At 41.9% G+C, this 25,275-nt stretch overlaps 1 protein-coding gene across 1 annotated transcript; it reads left to right on the forward strand.

Moving 5' to 3' along the window:
* Window positions 1-57: 57 nt before the first annotated feature.
* LOC141271541 (uncharacterized) lies at window positions 58-19,131 on the forward strand. The gene is made up of 6 exons (XM_073681595.1): window positions 58-470; window positions 4,124-4,241; window positions 4,339-4,520; window positions 4,608-4,760; window positions 5,238-5,256; window positions 16,102-19,131. The coding sequence occupies exons 3-6, from the start codon at window positions 4,407-4,409 to the stop codon at window positions 17,175-17,177; spliced, it is 1,362 nt and encodes a 453-aa protein (XP_073537696.1). The 5' UTR covers window positions 58-470; window positions 4,124-4,241; window positions 4,339-4,406; the 3' UTR covers window positions 17,178-19,131.
* Window positions 19,132-25,275: the final 6,144 nt, after the last annotated feature.

Here is a 25,275-nt window from a genome sequence, read left to right on the forward strand (position 1 = left end):
CTTGGACTCCAACTTCCAGCATGCATTGCAGAATGCCGTCAACTGTTGAATAAGTGCAGATTGTCGCAATCTTGTGGCCACAGTTGGAATTACATGTCTTTTCTCCATATATGGTTGTTAATCGCTTGTAGGATTAGAGAAGGCAGCAGGGGAAGAGGCTCTTTTTAAAAGGTTGATAGTCTCTTGAATATTAATTGATCATAATAATTAGCATAGCCTCTTTTGTCCACCGCTGTGTATATGACGTCATTGTCGGTCGGCCATAGTCTTGTGGTCCACAGCAGGACAAGTAGTGTTACTAATCACCGTTATTGGGCACGGATCAGACTGTAACCACAGTAACCGTCACATAGGTAATAGGAGAGAGGAAAATAAGGGACAACAGCGGCCATTTTCTTGTGGTTCAAGATACTGGATCCCGATAAAGGACTACAACTCCCAGCATCACCAGCTGCATCATCTTATAGCTGGTAAGATTTGTGTTATTTTCTGCTGAAAGAGGTGATCATTCCATTATTATTATTGATATATTATTAAATATGTAAATATTATGGGAAGCTGGGTCTTGGCTGGGGAGACTGATCGGAAAGAGCATGTTTTCTGTCTCCATATCCTCTCCCTACATAGGAGATCGCTCTGGAGGCCAGGGCACACTTTGTGTCATTGCTGCTATGGTTTTCTGGTAAATCCCTGTGATCATCCAGAAGAGTATCACTCGCCAACTAGAAGCGGTTCAGCGAGTTGGTAGCACTTGGAGGCCACTGCTCTGTTACATTTTCACCTACAATTATTAGTATTTTCCTCCTGCACTGACTCCATATATGGGGAAAGGGGAATGATACTCCTGGGAGTGATGGCGCCTTTAGTTGTTGGGCTAGGACCGGTTACAGAATGGCCGGACTAAGAACTGCGCAGAGATTTGCTATTGCTACAGCCTTCTGTCTGCTGACCTCACCAGCTCACTTTCTGATGACGTACAGCCTAAAGACACCCCCCCCGAGAATGCTGTCAGACACGCCCCCAGAGAATGCTGTCAGACACGCCTCCAGAGAATGCTGTCAGACACGCCTCCAGATAATGCTGTCAGACACGCCCCCAGACAATGCTGTCAGACACGCCTCCAGAGAATGCTGTCAGACACGCCTCCAGAGAATTCTGTCAGACACCCCCCCCTAGAGAATGTTGTCAGACAAGCCTCCAGAGAATGCTGTCAGACACCCCACTAGAGAATGCTGTCAGACACGCCCCCAGAGAATGCTGTCAGACACCCCCCCTAGAGAATGTTGTCAGACACGCCCCCAGAGAATTCTGTCAGACACGCTTCCAGAGAATGCTGTCAGACACCCCCCTAAAGAATTCTGTCAGACACGCCCTCCAGAGAATGCTGTCAGCCACGCCTCCAGAGAATGCTGTCAGCCACGCCTCCAGAGAATGCTGTCAGCCACGCCCCCAGAGAATGCTGTCAGCCACGCCCCCAGAGAATGGTGTCAGACACGCCCCCAGAGAATGCTGTCAGTCGCGCCTCCAGAGAATGCTGTCAGACACCCCCCTAGAGAATGCTGTCAGACACGCCCCCAGAGAATGCTGTCAGACACGCCCCCAGAGAATGCTGTCAGACACGCCTCCAGAGAATGCTGTCAGACACGCCTCCAGAGAATGTTGTCAGCCACGCCCCCAGAGAATGCTGTCAGCCACGCCCCCAGAGAATGCTGTCAGCCACGCCCTAGAGACTGCTGTCAGCCACATCCCAGAGAATGCTGTCAGCCACACCCCTATAGAATCCTGTCAGCCACGTCTCAGAGAATGCTGTCAGCCATGCCTCCATAGAATGCTGTCAGTCACACCCCTATAGAATGCTGTCATCTGCGTCACTATAAAATACTGTTAGCCACGCCACCATAGAATGCTGTCAGTCACACCCCTATAGAATGCTGTCATCTGCGTCACTATAAAATACTGTTAGCCACGCCACCATAGAATGCTTTGAGCCACATCCTGAGTGAATGCTATCAGCCACGCCTCCAGAGAATGCTGGCAGTCACAACTCCAGAGAATGCTGTCAGCCACGCCCCCATACAATCCAGTCAGCCACGCCCCCAGAGAATGCTTTCAGCCACGCCCCCATACAATGCAGTCAGCCCTGTCCCCATAAAATACTGTGAGCCGCGCCACCATAGAATGCTGTGAGCTGCGCACATAGAGATTGCTGTCAGCCGCACACCGAGAGAATGCTGTCAGCCACGACTACATAGAATTCTATCAGCCACGCCTCAAAAGAATGTTGTCAGCCATGCCTCCAGAGAATGTTGTCAGACACGCCCTCCAGAGAATGCTGTCAGACACGCCCCCAGAGAATGTCAGACACACCTCCAGAGAATGTTGTCAGACACGCCTCCAGAGAATGCTGTCAGACACGCCCTCCAGAGAATGCTGTCAGACATGCCCCCAGAGAATGTTGTCAGACACGCCTCCAGAGAATGCTGTCAGACACCCCCCCCCTAGAGAATGTTGTCAGACACGCCTCCAGAGAATGCTGTCAGACACCCCCCCTAGAGAATGTTGTCAGACACGCCTCCAGAGAATGTTGTCAGCCACGCCCCCAGAGAATGCTGTCAGCAACGCCCTAGAGACTGCTGGCAGCCACGTTCCCAGAGAATGCTGTCAGCGATGCCTTCATAGAATGCTGTCAGTCACATCCCTATAAAATACTGTCAGCCGCGCCACCATATAATGCTGTCAGCCACGCGACCATAAAATGCTTTGAGCCACGCCCCAAGAGAATGCTGTCAGCCACGCCCCAAGATAATGCTGTCAGCCGTGTAACCATACAATGCAGTCAGCCACACCCCCATACAATGCAGTCAGCCGCATCCCATAAAATACTGTGAGCCGCGCTACCATAGAATGCTGTGAGCTGCGCATCCAGAGATTGCTGTCAGCCACACCCCGAGAGATTGCTGTCAGCCATGCCCCCATGTATAGCTGTCAGCCACGCCCCAAGAGAATGCTGTCAGCCACGCCTACAGAGAATGCTGTCAGCCACGCCCCCAGAGAATGCTGTCAGTCGCGCCTCCAGAGAATGCTGTCAGATACCCCCCTAGAGAATGTTGTCAGACACGCCCACAGAGAATGCCATCAGCCACGCCCCGAGAGAATGCTGTCAGCCACGCCTCTAGAGAATGCTGTCAGCCACGCCCCTAGAGAATGCTGTCAGCCACACCCCTATAGAATCCCTCTTCATTTGCATATCTGGTGTCTTCCCCCACTTCTGATTGACAGTGCTCACAGTGAGCACTGACTGATTGTTGACGTATGTGCAGCCGCGTACTCATGCATTGGCCTTGAGTATTCTCCTCCCTGTCTCCTTTCCACTCGACTTGCTGCACTTCCGGGTGTATTAGTGTAGCGAGCAGCGTCAGAAGAAAGCACACAGGGAGGAGAACTCGCACAGCCAAGTACAGTCTTGTACCCCCTGTTAGATGGCCGCCGGACAGGTCCTTGAGGGGAGATATGTATCACCGAGGTTAGTAGCTTTGGTGATGTAAACCCGGGAAAAAGCATGTTCCAGTACACATAGTGATGAGAGAGTTAATAGGGCATATCAGGGCCGGTTTTTATACAAGAGTTGGGTGGGATTGGCTGCTCACATATCTCCACCCCAGGGCCTGTGTATAAAATGGAGACAGAGTGTCTCATTCATGGTCTGTGACTGGAGGTGTGGAGACCTCTAGCGTGTCTGTGCTACAGGACAGTGACTGTGAGCGGGTGAACCCGCAGTACTGTTTGGACTGTTCATTTTTCTGCATTGTTACTTTGTGCCGGACAAGGCTGTGTTTTTTCACTTTGAAAGTGCGGTTAATGAAGTCTGAATAAACCTGCCTTGGACATTTTTAAAGAAACTGACTCCTGTGCCTACCTCAACGGCAGCTGAGTGAGTACCAAACCCTACACCCCATAGACATTATATTTCCAGTAATACTGTCATGTATTTGACCGGCTATAGACACATAATTCCCCAATGCAAACGTTCCGAGTTGTGTTATTTTGACAGCCACATTGGTCACCTCTGGTTTACATGAGGAACTATTGGACTAAGTGTCACTGGTCTCCTTTACTGTTATAGGGTTCCTTCTTGAATCCATGCCATGACTAATCCTACAAGATTGCACAAGCGCAGGAATGTGACAGCTGAGGGGATATTAAACCTCACCTTAGAGATCATCTACCTGCTGACAGGAGAGGTGAGGGCATTATGGGAACCTCGTGACATCACACATATTTTTACTTTACTGATAATATAGAGCCAAAATAAAGCGGTGAGGCATTCTATATACACAGGATTACACCATAGTAAGGAAAACATCTGGAAAGTGTGTGACTAACAACCATGCCAGTGTCTTAGAAGGATGGCACAGGAACCAGAGCCCCATCATGGAGCCTCCATCTCACTGATGCCAGAGTACAATGATCAGAAGATCCTGGACCTCAGCAGAAGAATTATCAAGCTGCTGACTGGAGAGGTGAGCGCTGCGGGGAATACTGGGACATTATACAGGAACACAAGGGATGATGTGTCTGGATGATGATGATATATCATTGTGTGTCAGGTTCCTATAAGGTGTCAGGATGTCACTGTCCATTTCTCCATGGAGGAGTGGGAGTATATAGGAGGACACAAGGATCTGTACAAGGACATCATGATGGAGACTAAACAGCCACCAGCATTGTTGAGGGAGGGCAATGACCCTTCACGGTTGACCAAGTGAGTGTCAAATTATTATGTTGATTGCACAATCCACAGAAAACCAAACGGAGGCAATGCTCTGTATGGGAGGATTCAAAGAATCTCTGATCCCGTTTATTTTGCTTAGCATTTTATATTGTTTTGAGTATTTTAATAGCCAATCAACTCTGCAGCCGTACTACAGTACTATAGGCGAACCAATGTTAGTACAATTATTAGGGAAACACATATATGGTCATATTATCATCGTTCGTTCGAAGCACTATGGAAATTTTACAAGGTCAATCCTGGCCTAAACTAGTTAGATAACAGGAGCGGAGTGTCTGACAAAATACAAAATGTTCTTGTGAGAAAAAGTTTGTGGGAAAGATGCATGTGAACAGAAGAAAAGAAGGAAAGAAGTATGTTATGCAAGGAGTGATAATAACATGATTTTAAAGCAAGCAGACAAAATGGAGTTGCTCTAGCATGAGTATCAATATGTCCTTTACAGCATCACTGGGTAAGTGGAGGTTTTACTTAATGGTAAAGCATTAGGCAGTTTTGAAGTTCACCTAGATAAATCCATCATCTCATCAAATATGCAATATATTCAGGAAATCTGTTCCTACAGATGGATCCAGTAAGCGAAATCCACCAGACATATGTCGTAGTCCTCTGTATTCCCAGGATTGTACAGTGGAAAATATCCCACAAGATCATCAGGTGGGTAAGAGCTGAACTCTCACCACATACCTATATATCAAAGTCTTCTCAGAGGTTCCCTCTGGCTTCTCTCCTCCCAGCTGGATTGGACTCAAATAGGGAGAGACCCGTCAATCATACTGATCTAGGTGATCAGAAAGCAGAGGAAGACCACCAGCAGACTCCTCTTCCCATACATGACTCGTTTTGCAGATGCTACAGTGTTTCACAATTTATAAAATGAAAAGAAACCTGTCACTAGAGTCATATTGTGCAATAATCAGTCTGGCTGCATAATTGCAGCCAGGTATGTTTTTCTCTGAAACGCTCTGGCTTTTAAGAGAAAACATAGTTAGAAGATCCTGCCGGGGATCGTAGGTAGAGACATGAGTATTCAACGCTGCCCCCGGCCGGCTTCTCCCCGCACCGCTCCAGGTGATCTGGATCTATGTACACACATGGGAGTGACCTATCAATCAACTGAAACCAACAAGGAAATGTGACACTAGGCTGAAATAATCCATAAAGTACAAAATAGACCGTCTTTATTATATTTGTATAAATGACAACATGAGAAAATAATTAAATAAGAGATACGTCATGGGGACGGAATCAGCAGAGGAAAATTACAATATATTGCAAATATGATGGAAGTAACTATGGTCATGGGTATAAAAAATGTCAACATAAAAAGTACATTATTATATAGCCGAAGAAACAAATGATGGACACAAACAGATAATATGAATCTACTAAGTGCTGGCATAATCCAATTAAATAGATGTATAAAGTGCACCGTGCCAATCATATGAGGTAAGGAAAAAATATATATTTACATACAAATGCTAAATGTATAGTGATAATAATAACAACAGTCTGCTGCATCCAGCACTGTGCCTGATCAGTATAGATGCGTAGTATCTATAAATGGCCACAAGAGGGCAGCAGCCTACAGTATAGTGCCAAGTGCTGTGGCAAAAAGGATATAGACAATACAAATTGCCAAGTTCTAGATTGTCTAAGATTTGTAAATGTATGTAAAGTATAAGCATATAAGTGAGATAGAAATGCTCAAGTCAAGAAAGTATTTTTCCTCTGGGAAGACGCCAGCCCTGACGCACGTTTTGACGTCTTTGTCAAGGGGTGGCATCATTTCTGTGGGGAGAATTTTAAATACAGGTCAAGGACTAATGGACAGTCGGCCGACCTCATTTGAATACAATCATAAAACACTTAGGTTATCTTGGCGCATGTGTCACTACACTAACTGTCCCACCCTGTTGTATCAGACACCACAGGGAGCTCATGTGACCAGAATGGTCATGAAATGATGATGTCACGGCGGAGGTGGGGAGGTGCATGTGCACAACTCTGGCAGTGTAAATAACGGGTTGGACAGCAGAGGGGGGCAAAACACATGAAAAAAGAGAACATAGCGAATAAATGAAAAAAAGTGACTCATTTGAAATATCAGAACTGTGTGTTTAAGTAAGTAAAAGTAAATAGAGAGTTATAAAAATAGTGAAATGATCATACTAGAACACAAAAATGAAGAATAAAGGATGAATGATCAAGGAATATAATAATAAGATAAAGTGAAATATAAAAATATATATGAAAGTAAAATACAAATAATGCTGAAAAAATAGATTAAAAAGTGAGAAAAATGGTGCTCAATGATGAATTTTGGGTAAGCCCAAAAATGAGTGAAGTAAGAAACAAAAAATAAAAAATAAGTATAATAAATAATAAGAATAGAATGATTAAGACAAGAAAATAAATGAAAAAAATAACATAGAAAAAATAATACTAAATAGTGAAAAATCATAATAGTAGAATGAAAAATAAAAAAATATAATAATTACAAATGAAATAAACAATAAGAAAGAATGAATGAAAAAAATGATAATAAAAATTAAAAAAGTAAACCAGGACAAAAAATATTAAGTATAATAAGACAAAATTTCCCCTTCATGAGCTTTGGATTTTCTGTTTTTGCATTTTTATTTTTTGCTCCCCTTCTTCCCAGAGCCATAACTTTTTTATTTTTCTGTCAATATGGCCCAGCGAGGTTTTTTTGTGGGATGAGTTGTACTGTTAAACACCACCATTGATTTTACCATATTGTGTACTGGAAAACGGGGGAAAAAATTCAAAGTGCGGTGAAATTGCAAAAAAACAAACAAACCAGCAATTCCACAATTGTTTTTTGAATTTTTTATTACCATGTTCACCAAATGATAAAACTGACATTATGATTCTTCAGGTAATTACGAGTTTGCAGATACCAAACATGTATACAGTTAGGTCCATATATATTTGGACAGAGACAACATTTTCTAATTTTGGTTCTAGACATTACCACAATGAATTTTAAACAAAACAATTCAGATGCAGTTGAAGTTCAGACTTTCAGCTTTCATTTGAGGGTGTCCACATTGAAACTGGATGAAGGGTTTAGGAGTTTCAGCTCCTTAACATGAGCCACCCTGTTTTTAAAGGGACCCAAAGTAATTGGACAATTGACTCCAAGGCTATTTTATGGACAGGTGTGGGCAATCCCTTCATTATGTCATTCTCAATTAAGCAGATAAAAGGCCTGGAGTTGATTTGAGGTGTGGTGCTTGCATTTGGAAGGTTTTGGTGTGAAGTAAACATGCGGTCAAAGGAGCTCTCCATGTAGGTGAAACAAGCCATCCTTAAGCTGCAAAAACAGAAAAAACCCATCCGAGAAATTGCTACAATATTAGGAGTGGCAAAATCTACAGTTTGGTACATCGTGAGAAAGAAAGAAAGCACTGGTGAACTCATCAATGCAAAAAGACCTGGGCGCCCACGGAAGACAACAATGGTGGATGATCGCAGAATAATCTCCATGGTGAAGAGAAACCCCTTCACAACAGCCAACCAAGTGAACAACACTCTCCAGGAGGTAGGCGTATCAATATCCAAATCTACCATAAAGAGAAGACTGCATGAAAGTAAATACAGAGGGTTCACTGCATGGTGCAATCCACTCATAAGCATCAAGAATAAAAAGGCTAGACTGGACTTTGCTAAAAAACATCTAAAAAAGCCAGCACAGTTCTGGAAGAACATTCTTTGGACAGATGAAACCAAGATCAACCTCTACCAGAATGATGGAAAGAGAAAAGTATGGCGAAGGCGTGGTACAGCTCATGATCCAAAGCATACCACATCATCTATAAAACACGGTGGAGGCAGTGTGATGACTTGGGCATGCAAGGCTGCCAGTGGCACTGGGTCACTAGTGTTTATTGATGATGTGACCCAGGACAGAAGCAGCCGAATGAATTCTGATGTATTCAGAGCCATACTGTGTGCTCAGATCCAGCCAAATGTAGCCAAACTGATTGGTCGTCGTTTCATACTACAGATGGACAATGACCCAAAACATAAAGCCAAAGCAACCCAGGAGTTTATTAAAGCAAAGAAGTGGAATATTCTTGAATGGCCAAGTCAGTCACCTGATCTCAACCCAATTGAGCATGCATTTCACTTGTTAAAGACTAAACTTCAGACAGAAAGGCCCACAAATAAACAGCAACTGAAAACCACCGCAGTGAAGGCCTGGCCGAGCATCAAAAAGGAGGAAACACAGCGTCTGGTGATGTCCATGAGTTCAAGACTTCAGGCAGTCATTGCCAACAAAGGGTTTTCAACCAAGTACTAGAAATGAACATTTTATTTACAATTATTTAACCTGTCGAATTACTTTTGGTCCCTTTAAAAACAGGGTGGCACATGTTAAGGAGCTGAAACTCCTAAACCCTTCATCCAATTTTAATGTGGGTACCCTCAAATGAAAGCTGAAAGTCTGAACTTCAACTGCATCTGAATTGTTTTGTTTAAAATTCATTGTGGTAATGTCTAGAACCAAAATTAGAAAAATGTTGTCTCTGTCCAAATATATATGGACCTAACTGTAGGTTCTTCTTCATTTAAGTGATGAAAAAAAAATCAAAAGTTTCTGAGACCGGTAGCATCTCCATTTCTTCGGGATCTGGGGCTGGGTGAGGGCTTATTTTTTACCATTTTGGGGTAGATTTGATGTTTTGATCACCTGTTATTGCAATGTTGTAGTGACCATAAAATCTTAATTCCGGGGGTTTGATTTTTTTTCTCGTTACGCCGTTTACCGATCAAATTAATTTACTTTATATTTTGATAGAGCAAGCATTTCTGAATGCAGTGATACTAAATATTTGTATTTTTTGTTATTATTGTTTTAATTTGAATGGAGTAAAAGGATTGTGATTTGAACTTTTATATTTTTTTAAATGTTTTTCATATTTTTAAAAACATTTTTTTTCTACTTTTTACTTGCTTCAATAGTCTCCTTATGATACTTGAAGCTGCAATCATTCGATCGCTTGTGCTACACATAGCAGGGCTTCAGCAATGGCAAGCACTGGGGTCTTCTGCAGACCCCGGTTGTCATGCCAACCCATCGACTCCCCGCGATTAAATGCCACTGTTGTCAGAGATTGACATTGGCATTTAACATGTTAACAGCAGTGGTTGGATCGTGATTCCACCTGCAGCTGTTAGGGGCACACGACAGCTGATGATATGAGCTGTCGTGCCGGAAAAGATCCGGGCTCAGCACCGGTGCCTGCATCAAAGGAGGATACACGACATATGACGTACCTATACATCATAGGTCATGAAGGGATTAACACAAAACTGCCCGCTCATGCCAGTCGGCCCGAAAAAAGCAAAAGTTGTGGAGACATTGACATAGGGACCAGGAGCAGACAGGTACCTACAAGGATATAAATAAATAGAAGAAATAAGAAAAAGTCAATTATATATTTATGGGACAGATGAATGCTATACGTGTTGTCACTGAGTTCCTTGAAGAAATGGACCAGTTTCCCAGTCGGTCCCTGCAGGATCAAAGAGATGTCATCAATGAACAGCACCCAAATAATGATGTGGTCCATTGATGTCAGCCGGTGAGACAGGAGTAGGTTCCATTCTGACAGTCTCAGGAACAGGTTGGCATATGAGAGACCTCACCCACAGCTGGTCCCTGGAGTTGCAGGAAGAAGGACCCATTAAAGTTGAAAAAATTATGAGTAAAAATGAAATCCAACAATTGGACAGTGAAATTAGCAAATCCCTCAACGAAATTAGACATTTGTAGAAAGAAAGTACTTTCCTTGAGTCCATCTTGGTGGCGAATGCTCGTGTAAAGGGATTCAACATCCCATGTAACAAGGAGCATACAGTCACCAAGATGGAGTCCATCCAAAGGACACAAGATATTTGTGGTGTCAAGAATAAATGATGGTAAAGACTCAACTAATGGTTGTAACTGGGAGTCAATAATTTACCGTACATATTTTCTCCCTTACCCGAGATGATAGGTCTTCCTGGTGATCTCTAGGCATCCTTCTGTACTTTCGGGAAGGAGATAAAGTATAGGTAGAATTCCCCAATCTTGTGTCCAGGAAGTTCAAGTGCATGACTGAAGGAGGAGAGGGGATTAGAAGTCAATTTACATTAACATGTAGTATCCCACAGTTGTCCATATGCTTCGCCCTCATACATCTCCTGTGGCCGAATGACCACATTAACCCCCTTGTATATAACATCATTAATTTCCTTGAGTTTCCTCAAGCTTTCTGTTTGATCTCTAGATTTTAGTCAACTAGAGTGGTGCTGGGAGAAGCTGGCCTGGGGTGGTGCCAGACTAGTCTCATCTCCGCCTATGGTTCCCGGTCGGATCTTTAAGCTTTGTTGGTGAAGCCAGGTTCTGATTCCTGCTGCCCTTGGTTTGGTCAGTATGAATTGAGTGCCCAGTTCCCTTTCAGAACTGTCATGGACAACATGTTTTAGAAATTTAACCAAAGATGGCTTTTTGTTGTTTTTATTTTTAATTTGGTCCATTGAGTGTGAAGATCTGAGTGCTATTAAAGATGGATTCACAGAGGAAGATGTTACTAATAAAATTGGAGATGGAAAATTGAAGAAGGAAGAAATGAAAACATATTCCAGTCCAAGTTAGTAATGAACATTATACTATGACATGACCTGCTCTTATTGTACTCTATATTATCTTATTACTGTCAACCAGTGAAGGAAAACTATTTGTCTATTTGGGGAGTGATGACTCCATTATGCACCCCTGGTGCTACTCATCAGTGAATAAATATGCTACAAGTTTTGTCTTCACTTCCAGACAGATAAAATGGATGCAAAGAAAAATTGTAGTAGTTACCCATGCCAACCAATTAGGTTCCAAAATTAAAGGCCCTAATTAAATTAGTTGCTAGTCTAGAGGCCATGGGTTACTGCTTTACTTTTCCCTTGGACCTGTTTGTGTAGATCGCCAACAAACCTCTGCCATCTGTGGACCATTTTTGGGCGCCACATTTGAAACTGCTGTTCATCTGCTGCAAATACCACTTGTAAAAAATGCTGATTTTTGCAGCAGATTTTACTGCGATATCCGCTAATGAAAATGTCTGCCTAATGCAGGCTTGGACTTCTACTATCCAGTTATGTTCTTGCTCAAGATATTTTCTACTTATTGACATATTGTTGGGAATTTATCACGACCATCGCAACCTTTTTTATGAAGTCAAAAAGTCACAAATTGCTTTTGCACAAAAGTTTGTGACTTTTTGTAGTTTGCGCCTTTCCTTATACTTTTGTAATGTGGGTGGGAAATGGACGTGGTTAGATATGTACACACATGGACAAAATTGTTGGCATCCTTCTGGTAACGTAAGTAAAACCCACAATGGCCACTGAAATACTCGTCAGTTTCAAGTTAATTTTCAATTTAACTTTACTGAACATAAACTAATGAAAATCAGACATTGCTTTTGAATTATGGTTCAACAGAAAATTTTTAAAAATATACTATTAAAAATGGCCTGGACAAAACTGATGGTTCCCTTAACGTAATACTTTGTTACACAACCTTTTGAGACATTCACTGCAAACGATTTCTTTTACTCTCAATGAGACTTCTGCATCTTTCCACTAGTATTTTGGCCCACTCCTCGTGAGCAAACTCTTCTAGCTGTCTCAGGTGTGAAGGTTGTCTTCTACTGACTGCATGTTTCAGCTCTTTCCAAAGATCTTCGATAGGATTTAGATCAGGGCCCAGAGAGGTCACTTCAGGATAGTCCAGTGATTTGCTCTTAACCATTCTTAGATATTTTTTGCTGCGTGTTTGGGATCATTATCCTGTTGGAGGACTCATAACCAGCGACTCAGACCAAGATTTCTGACACTGAGCAGCACATTTAGCTCCAGAATGCCTCTATAGTATTTGGATTTCATTGTACCCTGCACAGATTCAAGACACCCTGTGCCAGATGCAGCATGGCAGCCCCAAAAACATAAAGCCTCCTCCATGTTTCACAGTAGGTACAATGCTCTTCTTTGTATGCTTTATTTTTGCTCCTGTGAACATAGAGCTGACTTGACTTGCCAAAAAGCTCCAATTTTGTCTCATCAGTCCAAAGGACATTCTCCCAGAAGCTTTATGGCTTGACAATATGCATTTTGGCAAATTCCCCAGTATCACTCTTTTATAATTTGCTTTCAGCTGAGGAAGACTGTTCCATGTAGTCCTCTTTGGCCAAGACAGTGACGAATGGTGCGATCTGACACTGATGTACCTTGACCTTGAAGTTCACCTCTAATCTATTTTGAAGTTGTTCTTGACTCTTTGGTTACCATTCGTATTATCTGTTTTGTCTGTTTATTATTAGCTTTCCTGTTGTAGCCACATCCAGGGAGGTTGGCTACAGTCCTATAGTCCTTAAACTTCTGAATAATATCTGCAGCTGTAGTAACAGGAACATTAAAGGGAATCGGTCACCAGAAAAAAACACTATTAACCTGCAGATATGGTGTTAATCTGCAGGTTAATAGCGTTATTATGCTGGTCGGCGCCTGCACATAGCCCAACGCTCCAGGGAGAAAATGAACTTTATTCTCCCTGGCAGTGTTCGGGTTTCAGTCACGAGGTTGTCACCGGCACAGGTTCAGTCACCGCTTTGTGTATAGAGAGCGGCTGCTGTAACCATGTCTCCGTCACTGACTGACAGCCAGATCTAATGTAGAGCCAGAATCAGTCAAGACCGGGGGCTCAGTTACAGCAGCTGCTCCGTATACTTAGAGCGGTGACTGAGCCAGCGCCGCCCCCTTGACTGAAACCACGCCCCCGGCCCTGATTGACAGCTGGCCCCAATGCCGGGGAGAATAAAGTTAATTTTCTTCCCACAGCGTTAGGCCAAGTGCAGGCGCTGGCCAGCATAATAATGCTATTAGACTTCAGATTAACCCTATATCTGCAAGTTAATCACGTTTTTCCTGGTGACAGGTTCCCTTTAAGCTGTTTGGAGATGGTCTTGTAGCCTTTACATTTAACATGTGTGTCTATAATTTTCTTTCTAATCTCCTGAGACTACTCTCTGCTTCGCTTTCTTTGGTCCATGTTCACTATGGTACACACCATGATACCAAACAGCACAGTGACTACTTTTCACCCTATAAATAGGCAGACTGACTGAGTACAAGTTTGTAGACACCTATGATGCTAATTCAGGACACACCTTATTTTAACATGTTCCTATGGTCAAATTATTTTCAATCTTTTCTTTTCTAGGGGTAGCATCATGCTTGTCCAGGCCACTTTCTTTAGTTTGTTTTTTTTTATTACATTTTTATGTTGAACCATAATTCAAAAGCAATGTCTGATTTTCATCAGTTGTTATCCAGTAAAGTTAAATTGAAAATTACTTTTGTCAGTTTCAACTTATTTCAGTGACCATTGTGTTTTTTTTTACTTTAATAGAAGGGCACCAACAATTTTGTCCATGTGTGTAAATGTGGCTGAGCAAAATTTATGAACTGCACAATTCTCACTTCAATATGGTTGACTGACTCTAAAAATGTCCCCAATGTGTTTGTACTTTCCACAGATGGATCCAGTAAGAGAAATATTCCACAGCGTTGCCCGTTTTCCCAGGACTGTTCAGAGGAAGATCTCAGTGTCCCACAAGATTATCAGGTGGATCAGGAGGAGATCTTTAAAAAAAAATGGAAAGAAATAACATACTATAAATTCACCATATGTCTAAATGTTTTTTTTTTTTTTTCTTTGTTTAGAGCGAGGATCAAATTCATATAAAAGTTGAAGTCACAAATGAAGATAATGAAACTAATAGAATTGGCAATGGACAATTTAAGGAGGAGGAAATAAATGAATATATCAGCCCAGGTGAGGCATACACCATGAAGTTTAAGGAACTCCTTCATTTTACTCTTAAAGACAACTTGTCATCAGGATGTTAGTCCCTAAACTAATGGCATGTATTTGTCTTGTAGAAATCCGTTTTAAAGTTTTAGAGAAATTCATTTTATGCTAATGCAAAAGGGTGGGCTCTGCACTTACAGCTCTCCCGTCTCCCTCTCTATTTATCGCCCACTGCCTTCCTCCTGTGTCTGATGGACAGGTTACTCTTGTCTCAGTGAACTGACTTTCCTGCCCAAGATTTTGCTCAAGCCCCATCATAGCCTGTGGGTGGTGCATGCACAATAAGGTCCTGATGACTTTGCCAGAGCCTGATAATTGATGTACGTGTGCACTGCCCCCTTTGAGGAGACGACCCAGGGCAATGTCGGCAAATGAGTTAAATCTCGGGAAGGATAGGCAGGTCACTTTGACAGCAGTGACCTGTCCATTTGAGACTGGAGGCTGTAAGTGCAGTGTCCACCATCCTGCTGCACTTGTAGCTTATTAGCATGACATTTAAAGGCTGAATTTCTCTAAAATGTCAAATATAAATTAAATTAAAGTGCCTACATGTCATTCGTATAAACTCCTGATGACAGATTACTTTTTAAAGAGAAGATCCACATTTATTTATTTAACTGGCTTATATTGCTCAATTAATTCCACAGCGCTTTACGGACATCATCATCATTGTCCCCAGTTGGGCTCACAATCTGAATTCCCTACCAGTATGTCTTTGGCATATAGGAGGAAAGCCATGCAAACATGGGGAGAACATACAAACTCCTTGCGGATGTTGTCTTAGGTGGGATATGAACTCAGGACCCCAGCGCTGCAAGGCTGCAGTGCTAACCACTGGGCAACCCTTTAATTACATTTGTAACCATCTTTATTTCAGTGTTTCATTACATATGCAATTGTATATGTGGCTGTAAGTTTGGTTTGGCAGACCCGAGATCAGTCCAGGCATTGCAGCCTGTATATGGACCAGGAAATACACTTGTGTATACCCGGCCTTAAAGTGGCTTAAAATTTTTTAAAACTAATTTACACGCTTGAGAGAAAATAATGAATGAACTATGTGAGGGGAGACTTTCCAATATCTCTAGTGGGAATTTTCTTCAGAACTGTATGCATCTATTTGCCATCTAAGAGCAGTATATATTTTATCAGCAAAGAGAACTGGATTTTTCTTTTTTTTCCAACAGGTTTAATGAGCACCATGAATATATCCAATGGACTTCTTATCACACCTCCAAATTCTAAAACAGCAGTTAGTAACTTCATACATTACTTTACAGAACAGGATTTAAGTACTGCAAGTTTACCCCCCACTTTTCACAGTAAAACTTATTTTCTGATTCTTCAAATAACTAAAAGCATTCTGTAGATAAATCATTTCTAGTAAATGGCTTAGGTGATCAATTTCATCCATGTTTTGAATGTGGAAATGTTTTTGAAAAACAAGCCGATCTTGTTCAACATGAGATGATTCACATGAAGAAGAAGCCGTTTTCACGTACAGAGTTTGGAAAACTGTTCACACAGAATGATATTGACAGTGACAAGAAGTCGTTTCAATGTTCTGATTGTGGAAAACATTGTACTGGTAAATCTGGTTTTCTTAAGCATCAGAGAGTCCACACGGGGGAGAAGCCATTTTCATGTTCGGAATGTGGGAAAAGTTTTACCCAGATGTGTAGCCTTGCTGTACATAAGAGAATCCACACAGGAGAGAAGCTGTTTTTATGCACTGAGTGTGGGAAATGTTTTATAACAAAAGCAAATCTCAGGGATCATCAGCGAACTCACACAGGGGAGAAACCATTTTCATGTCCTCAATGTGGCAAATGTTTTGCACAGATTTCTTCTCTTGCTGTACATCAAAGATTTCACTTACAGGAGAAGCCATGTTCATGTTCTGAGTGTGGGAAATGTTTCAAAAGTAAATCAAATTTAAGAGCTCATGAGAGAATTCACACACAGGAAAAACCATTCTCATGCTCTGAATGTGGGAAATGTTTCATCCCGATTTCTCATCTTGCTGTTCATCAAAAAATTCATAGAAAGGAGAAACCCTATTCATGTTCAGAATGTGGGAAAAGTTTCATAATTAAGTCAAATCTCAGAGGTCATGAGAGAATTCGCACAGGGGAGAAGCCATTTTCTTGTACTGATTGTGGCAAATGTTTTGTAACCAAATCAGAGCTCAGGGACCATTACAGGATTCACACGGGAGAGAGGCCATTTTTATGTTTTCAGTGTGCTAAATGTTTTAAGACAAATTCACATCTCAGAGGCCATCAGAAAACTCACACTGGTGAGAAGCCTTTTCCATGTTCTGTATGTGGGAAATGTTTTACAACCAAAGCAAATCTCAAAACCCACAAGAGACTTCACACCACCGAGACTCTGTTCTCATCAAACCTTGCTCAACCTGATAGCTTCCACATGGGTCAAAACTAATTTTCTTGTCTGAAGTATGAATATTAATAAAGGTGAGATGCTGCTTGCACATTCTGGATGGGAAATGTTTTACACAGATTCGCTACTTTAGATCAATGTTAGGAAAAAAACTTTTTTTTGGACTTTTAAGACAGACAACTATATATCATGAACATTTATGAAGAGTATAAAAGAACAATGGTAACAACTCCAACATTGAACTACCAGGTTGTTCAAATATTAGAATATTGCTAAAGATAGTTCATGAGAAACAAAAACCCAAGCAAGGAAAAAAAAAGAAAAAACAAGGAAAGAGGGAGGAGGAGAAAGAGAAAAGAGGGAAAAATGTTACATTTTAAGTTATGTGCAAGTACCTTTCAGTTGAGCTAGTGAGAAAATAACCTGGTAACTGCTGTGCTGTTACCCATCAGCGAGAGCGAAGAAATGTCAGAAGTATCTAAGACTTGAGCAACAAGTTCTTCCATATGGGTCATCTCGACATTGTATTTTGAGATGGAAGGGGCTATTATTTGCTTCCACTATCTAGGGACGAATTGTGTTGCTGACGTTAATAAGTGCTGTAACAAATCTTTTTAAAGCAGGAGGCGCCTATACATAATAAAGGTGATTGCCATTGAAGGTTGGACTATTGAATGGGTGACTCTGCTATCTAGGTTTAAAAGCCAAATATAGCTGAAATTTAGCAAGTTTAATCATTGTTCTGTCTGCATAGCCCAAACAATATCACCAACATGCCTAATGCATATTAAAACGCCGCCCGGTATCAACCCAATCAGGTTTGGCTGCCCTTACTGTATAGCAATAATAAATGACATAGTCTTTTGTTTGATATTAACCATTACGCTGATCAAACACATTTAAAGTGAATCTGTCAGTAGATTTTTGAAGACAGCATGCTGTAGGGGTTAAAACGCAGATTTCAGTGATGCCTCTCTTATCAAGCTCTGTGGTTTTGTTTGCTTGCAATGCTTGTTTTAGCACCAGGAGCTTATCATTGCTGGACAAAGCAGCACATGCATGCTAGTCCAACGCGCCTCATCCTGTGATAGGCACCTCACTGTCTATGGACATTTGTATATACAGAGCCAGGTGTGGGTAGGATTAGCTTCCAATCACTGCCAGCCAACAAACCTACAGAGCTTGATAAGAGAGGCATTGCTGAAATCTGTGTTTTATTCCCTACCTCATGCTTTCTTCAGATTATATAGAAAATACCTGCTGACAAATTCCCTTTAAGGCCCTTATAACGGCCATCTTGGTCCTCCAATGAAGTTGTGAGAACCGCAATTTCATCATATACAGTAATACAGTAATATAGTATAAGCGATCGAATGGTTCATGTATACTAAGGGGATGTAAAAATGAAAGATAAAATTAAAACGTTACACGCCAAAAAGAGAATAAAAATTGAAATTCCAGAATTGTGTTTTTTTCAGCTGCACTTTCCCCGCAGGATTGCAGCCAGGTATTTTTTACACTGAAACATAGAGCCACTGACTATAAGGGAAGAGCAGACCTGTCCGGCATCGCCCCCAGCCAGTTTAGCTCCAGGTGATTGACATGTCTCTCCCTACATACACATATACGAGAGACCTACCGAGATTTGCATACCATAAATCCCAGAACTGCCACGAAGTTGCCCACATCTCCCACAAAAAAGGTGCAGCGCCACCCATGGACAGAAGCAGAGCCATAGAGGACAGGTACCAGCATGGATGTTACACATTCACATATCAGATACTTTTTCTAGATCACCAGCAATTGATAGACACACCTAGAATAAAAAATGTACACAGGACATAGTATAGGCCTCCTCGATATCCCCTCTAAGCCTCCTGTAGATCTCCAATAAAGGTATGTTTTCTGTTATTTAACTAGAAAAAATTGTTTCATTCACTGGCTCATAATTTAGAAAGTAAGATCTAGTGTACAGATCTTCAATGGTTGTTTCAAAGGGATGACTAATTTGTCTTTTGAGATGAACCTTTTGTCTGCATATACAGTTATATGAAAAAGTTTGGGCACCCCTATTAATCTTAAGCTTAATGTTTTATAAAAATTGGTGTTTTTCCAACAGCTATTTCAGTTTGATATATGTAATAACTGTTGGACACAGTAATGTTTCTGCCTTGAAATGAGGTTTATTGTACTAACAGAAAATGTGCAATCTGCATTCAAACAAAATTTGACAGGTGCATAAGTATGGGCACCTCACCAGAAAAGTGACATTAATATTTAGTAGATCCTCCTTTTGCAAAAATAACAGCCTCTAGTCGCTTCCTGTAGCTTTTAATGATTTCCTGGATCCTGGATGAAGGTATTTTTTGACCATTCCTCTTTACAAAACAATTCCAGTTCAGTTAAGTTTGATGGTCGCCGAGCATGGACAGCCCTCTTCAAATGATCCCACAGATGTTCAATGATATTCAGGTCTGGGGACTGGGATGGCCATTCCAGAACATTGTAATTGTTCCTCTGCATGAATGCCTGAGTAGATTTGGAGCGGTCTTTTGGATCATTGTCTTGCTGAAAGATCCATCCCCTGCATGCCTTCAACTTTATCACTGATTCTTGAACATTATTGTCAAGAATCTGCTGATACTGAGTGGAATCCATGCGTCCCTCAACTTTAACAAGATTCCCGGTGCCGGCATTGGCCACACAGCCCCAAAGCATGATGGAACCTCCACCAAATTTTACTGTGGGTAGCAAGTGTTTTTCTTGGAATGCTGTGTTTTTTTGCCGCCATGCATAACGCCTTTTTGTATGACCAAACAACTCAATCTTGGTTTCATCAGTCCACAGGACCTTCTTCCAAAAAGAAATTGGCTTCTCCAAATGTGCTTTTGCATACCTCAGCCGACTCTGTTTGTGGAGTGCTTGCAGAAACGGCTTCTTTCGCATCACTCTCCCATACAGCTTCTCCTTGTGCAAAGTGCGTTGTATAGTTGACCGATGCACAGTGACACCATCTGCAGCAAGTTGATGCTGCAGCTCTCTGGAGGTGGTCTGAGGATTGTCCTTGACTGATCTCACCATTCTTCTTCTCTGCCTTTCTGATGTTTTTCTTGGCCTGCCACTTCTGGCCTTAACAAGAACTGTCCCTGTGTTCTTCCATTTCCTTACTATGTTCCTCACAGTGGAAACTGACAGGTTAAATCTCTGAGACAGCTTTTTGTATCCTTCCCCTGAACAACAATGTTGAATAATCTTTGTTTTCAGATCATTTGACAGTTGTTTTGAGGAGCCCATGATGCCACTCTTCAGAGGAGTTTCAAACAGGAGAACAACTTGCAAGTGGCCACTTTAAGTAGCTTTTCTCATGATTGCATACACCTGGCTATGAAGTTCAATGCTCAATGAGGTTACAAAACCAAAAAGAGTGCTTTAGTAAGTCAGTAAAAAGTAGGTAGGAGTATTTAAAACAAGAAAATGATAAGGGTGCCCATACTTATGCACCTGTCAAATTTTGTTTGAATGCAGATTGCACATTTTCTGTTAGTACAATAAACCTCATTTCAAGGCAGAAACATTACTGTGTCCTACAGTTATTACATATACAGTGCCTACAAGTAGTATTCAACCCCCTGCAGATTTAGCTGGTTGACACATGCGGAATTAACTTGGCATTGTGACATTTGTACTGTAGATCAGCCTGGAAGTGGGAAATGCACTGCAGCAAATTTTGTTTTTGTGTTTTTTTTTAAACGTTAAAAGTTAATTCAGAGTGTCATTTATTATTCAACCCCTCAAACCACAAGAATTCTGTTTGGTCCCCCTAAAGTATTAAGAAGTAGTTCAGGCACCAAGAATAATGAGCTTCACATGTGTGGATTAAAGATCTCTTTTGCCAGCCTTTTCTGACTATTTAAGACCCTCCTCAAACTTGTGAACAGCACTCAGACATGGTCAACATGGGAAAGACAAAGGAGCATTCCAAGGCCATCAGAGACAAGATCATGGAGGGTCACAAGGCTGGCAAGGGGTACAAAACCCTTTCCAAGGAGTTGGGCCTACCTGTCTCCACTGTTGGGAGCATCATCCGTAAGTGAAAGGCTTATGGAACTACTGTTAGCCTTCCACGGCCTGGACAGCCTTTGAAAGTGTCCTCCCGTGCCGAAGCCAGGCTTGTCCGAAGAGTCAAGGCTAACCCAAGGACAACAAGGAAGGAGCTCCGGGAAGATCTCATGGCAGTGGGGACATTGGTTTCAGTCAATACCATAAGTAACGTACTCCACCGCAATGGTCTCCGTTCCAGACGAGCCCGTAAGGTACCTTTACTTTCAAAGCGTCATGTCAAGGCTCGTCTACAGTTTGCTCATGATCACTTGGAGGACTCTGAGACAGACTGGTTCAAGGTTCTATGGTCTGATGAGACCAAGATCGAGATCTTTGGTGCCAACCACACACGTGACGTTTGGAGACTGGATGGCACTGCATACGACCCCAAGAATACCATCCCTACAGTCAAGCATGGTGGTGGCAGCATCATGCTGTGGGGCTGTTTCTCAGCCAAGGGGCCTGGCCATCTGGTCCGCATCCATGGGAAGATGGATAGCACGGCCTACCTGGAGATTTTGGCCAAGAACCTCCGCTCCTCCATCAAGGATCTTAAGATGGGTCGTAATTTCATCTTCCAACAAGACAACGACCCAAAGCACACAGCCAAGAAAACCAAGGCCTGGTTCAAGAGGGAAAAAGTCAAGGTGTTGGAGTGGCCTAGTCAGTCTCCTGACCTTAATCCAATTGAAAACTTGTGGAAGGAGCTCAAGAATAAAGTCCACATGAGACACCCAAAGAACCTAGATAACTTGGAGAAGATCTGCATGGAGGAGTGGGCCAAGATAACTCCACAGACCTGTGCCGGCCTGATCAGGTCTTATAAAAGACGATTATTAGCTGTAATTGCAAACAAGGGTTATTCCACAAAATATTAAACATAGGGGTTGAATAATAATTGACCCACACTTTTATGTTTAAAATTTTAATAAAATTCAACTGAGCAACATAACTTTTTGATTTGTAAGATTTATGCTTCTGTTCATAAATCCTACTCTCTTTTGCAGTTTGAAGGCTCTAACTTATTTGCATCTTATCAAACCAGCTAAATCTGCAGGGGGTTGAATACTACTTGTAGGCACTGTATCAAACTGAAATAGCTGTTGCAAAAACACCAATTTTAAGAAAACATTAAGCTTAAGATTAATAGGGGTGCCCAAACTTTTTCATATAACTGTACATTTTGCTATGTCTCTGCTGTTCAGAAGTAATAGTTAACATTGAGGTAGTCTGTGCCTACAGCACCCCTATACATCTTGAACTGGGTACCATGACTGGTATTTATCTAAGGCTGTGTGCCCACTATGCGTTTGTTTTTTAAGCGTTTCCGCAGCGGCAATTCTGCCACAGAAACGCTTAAAAAACGCTTGGTAGAAGGTCTGCCATGCTCCCCAATGATAATCCGCATGTGCTGTGCACATGCTGCGGAAATTTCCAATGCGGATTATCATTGCGGAAAAATCCGCAGCATGTCCATTATTTTAGTGGATACGCGGCGTTTTTGCTGCCATTGACTTGCATTGAATCGCTTAATATCCACATGACTTCATGTGCACATGCGGATATTAAGCGACTCAATGTGCGGATGGTACCCGGGTACCTGTATAAAAAAAAGATTTTAAAATAAAAAATAAACATTATACTCACCTTCTGATGGCCCCCGGTCTCCTTAGCGATGAGTCCTGGCTCCCCCGCTGCCGGTCGTGTGACCTGTCATATGACTAAATGACGTCATGGAAGGTCCTTTTAGACCACTGCGAGCTGCCGGGAGCCAGGACTCATCGCTAAGGAGACCGGGGGCCATCTGAAGGTGAGTATAATGTTTATTTTTTACCATTCTTTTACTAAAACTTGGTCACACTATATAAATCCATGTCGGTTGCATGGATTTATATAGTGTGACCAAGTTGTCAAGCACTTTTCCAAGTGATGCCAAAATAGCTTGGAAAGCGCTTGACAACCCGCATGCGAAATCGCATGTGAAAAACGCTTCATTTACGCTTGTCCCTGGCAGGAAAAACGCATGTACAATCCGCATGTACAATCCGCATGTACAATCCACATGTACAATCCGCATGCGTTTTTTCTGCCAGGGGAGATGCAGAAACGGTCAGGAAAAATCCGGAGCATTTCTGCATCGTGGGCACATAGCCTAATGCAAGGTACATCAGTTTGTAGCTATTACTTCTGAACAGATAGTCAAAAAGACGCTCAAGATCAAAAAACTAAAAATAACACAATAATTAAATATTGTTACACGTAAGCATTAAATACATAATAGAAAAAGGCAAAACCGGCCTCTTATTCTTATCAACTTAAACATCAAATTAAAATCCTTAAAAAGGTGAGATTTTAGTGTTTCTATTCGTATACCGGTACATATCATAACAAATGACAATGTCACTTGTTTGATATTAAGCATTATACTGGTCATATGCAATGTCTCAGAGGATTCAACCCCCAAAAGGTTTATAGAAATATTTATATTTCTTCTGAAATTTGTTGCTCCCTAACTAAACAAAAAGCTCTGTTTTAATTTATCTGCAAATGGTGCTTAAGTGCTCTGGGCTTGTGCACTTTTCAAGCCTCGGCCACCCTTGATCTATTCTTCATCCAGCCCCAACTTCCTCTGCTTGACTGAAAGCTTATAGACTTTATTACACAACCAGTGTATGGTCAGTCAAGCAGAGGAAGGTGGGGCTGGGTGGGAAACAGAGGCCGGGAGTCAGGGGCTTGGGTGCTTTGCCATGCCTCCAGCACTAAAGCCTCTTTTAAACTGTTTGGGGGTTGATCATTCTGAAAGATTCTGTTTAAGAGCTGTGGATAAAACAACAGTTTTTTCTAATAATCCCTTATACACAAGCTATCTGAATTAGTCTGATGGTGCATGTGTTGTAAATAGGGAGAGGGAAATAAGCTACTGCCATCCATCCCTAGCAGAAGGTTATTTCCATGGAGAAGAAAAGGAAATAATGTCCAAGAAGTAAAACAGTTATGAAATTCAGTATGGCCAAACTTTTTTCATTAGCAAAGCTCAAACACTGGTCACATGCCTAATGCATGTCAAGGAGAACACCGCAGATCCCACCGCTGCCACAAATTTGTAGGAGATGCAACTCCGCTGCGTCCAATTGTCAGGACAATTACACAATTGACCTACGAGTGATGGAGGAGGCCGTGGCTGTTTCCACTACTAGGCCTGTTACTGGGGAACTCACAGTAAGTGTATGGTATATACTCCAATTACAACGCATGGAATATACAGGGTGGTCCAAAAGTAGGTGGACAGAAAGTGTAATAAGGTTATGAAGGGGGAGATTTATCAAACATGGTGTAAAGTGAAACTGGCTCAGTTGCCCTTAGCAACCAATGGATTTTTTCTTTTGGGGAGTACTCAAGGACAAAGTTTATAGTCGAAAACCAAAAAGTGTCAGTGATTTGAAAAATTACATAAGTGATGCATTTCAAGAAATTAATACCCAAAGAGACTTGTGCAAAAAAGTTTGTCGAAGAGTAAGAGGCAGACTTCAAAGCTGTGCAAATTGTAATGGAAAACCGTTTGATCACCTGTGTTGATAAAATTTAAGGGCTTTTGTATTATTGTTCAGAATAAAATGTAATTGTCAATGTTATGCTTGTGTTAGTAAATATAATTTTATATATAAATCAAAATAAATGTTATCATTTTCTGTCCACCTACTTTTGGACCACCCTGTATATACACTGCTCAAAAAAATAAAGGGAACACTCAAATAACACATGGTATGTCTGAATGAAGCCTGGGCATGCTCCTGATGAGGTTGCGGATGGTCTCATGTGGGATCTCGTCCCAGACCTGGACTAAAGCATCCGCCAACTCCTGGACAGTCTGTGGTGCAACGTGATGTTGGTGGATGGAGCGAGACATGATGTCCCAGATGTGCTCAATCGGATTCAGGTCTGGGGAACGGGCGGGCCAGTCCATAGCTTCAATGCCTTCATCTTGTAGGAACTGCTGACATACTCCAGCCACATGAGGTCTGGCATTGTCCTGCATTAG

Source organism: Phyllobates terribilis, unplaced genomic scaffold (genome assembly GCF_046119375.1).
Source record: "Phyllobates terribilis strain yellow unplaced genomic scaffold, ASM4611937v1 Scaffold_5__5_contigs__length_657084704, whole genome shotgun sequence".
NCBI classification, from domain to species: Eukaryota; Metazoa; Chordata; class Amphibia; order Anura; family Dendrobatidae; genus Phyllobates; species Phyllobates terribilis.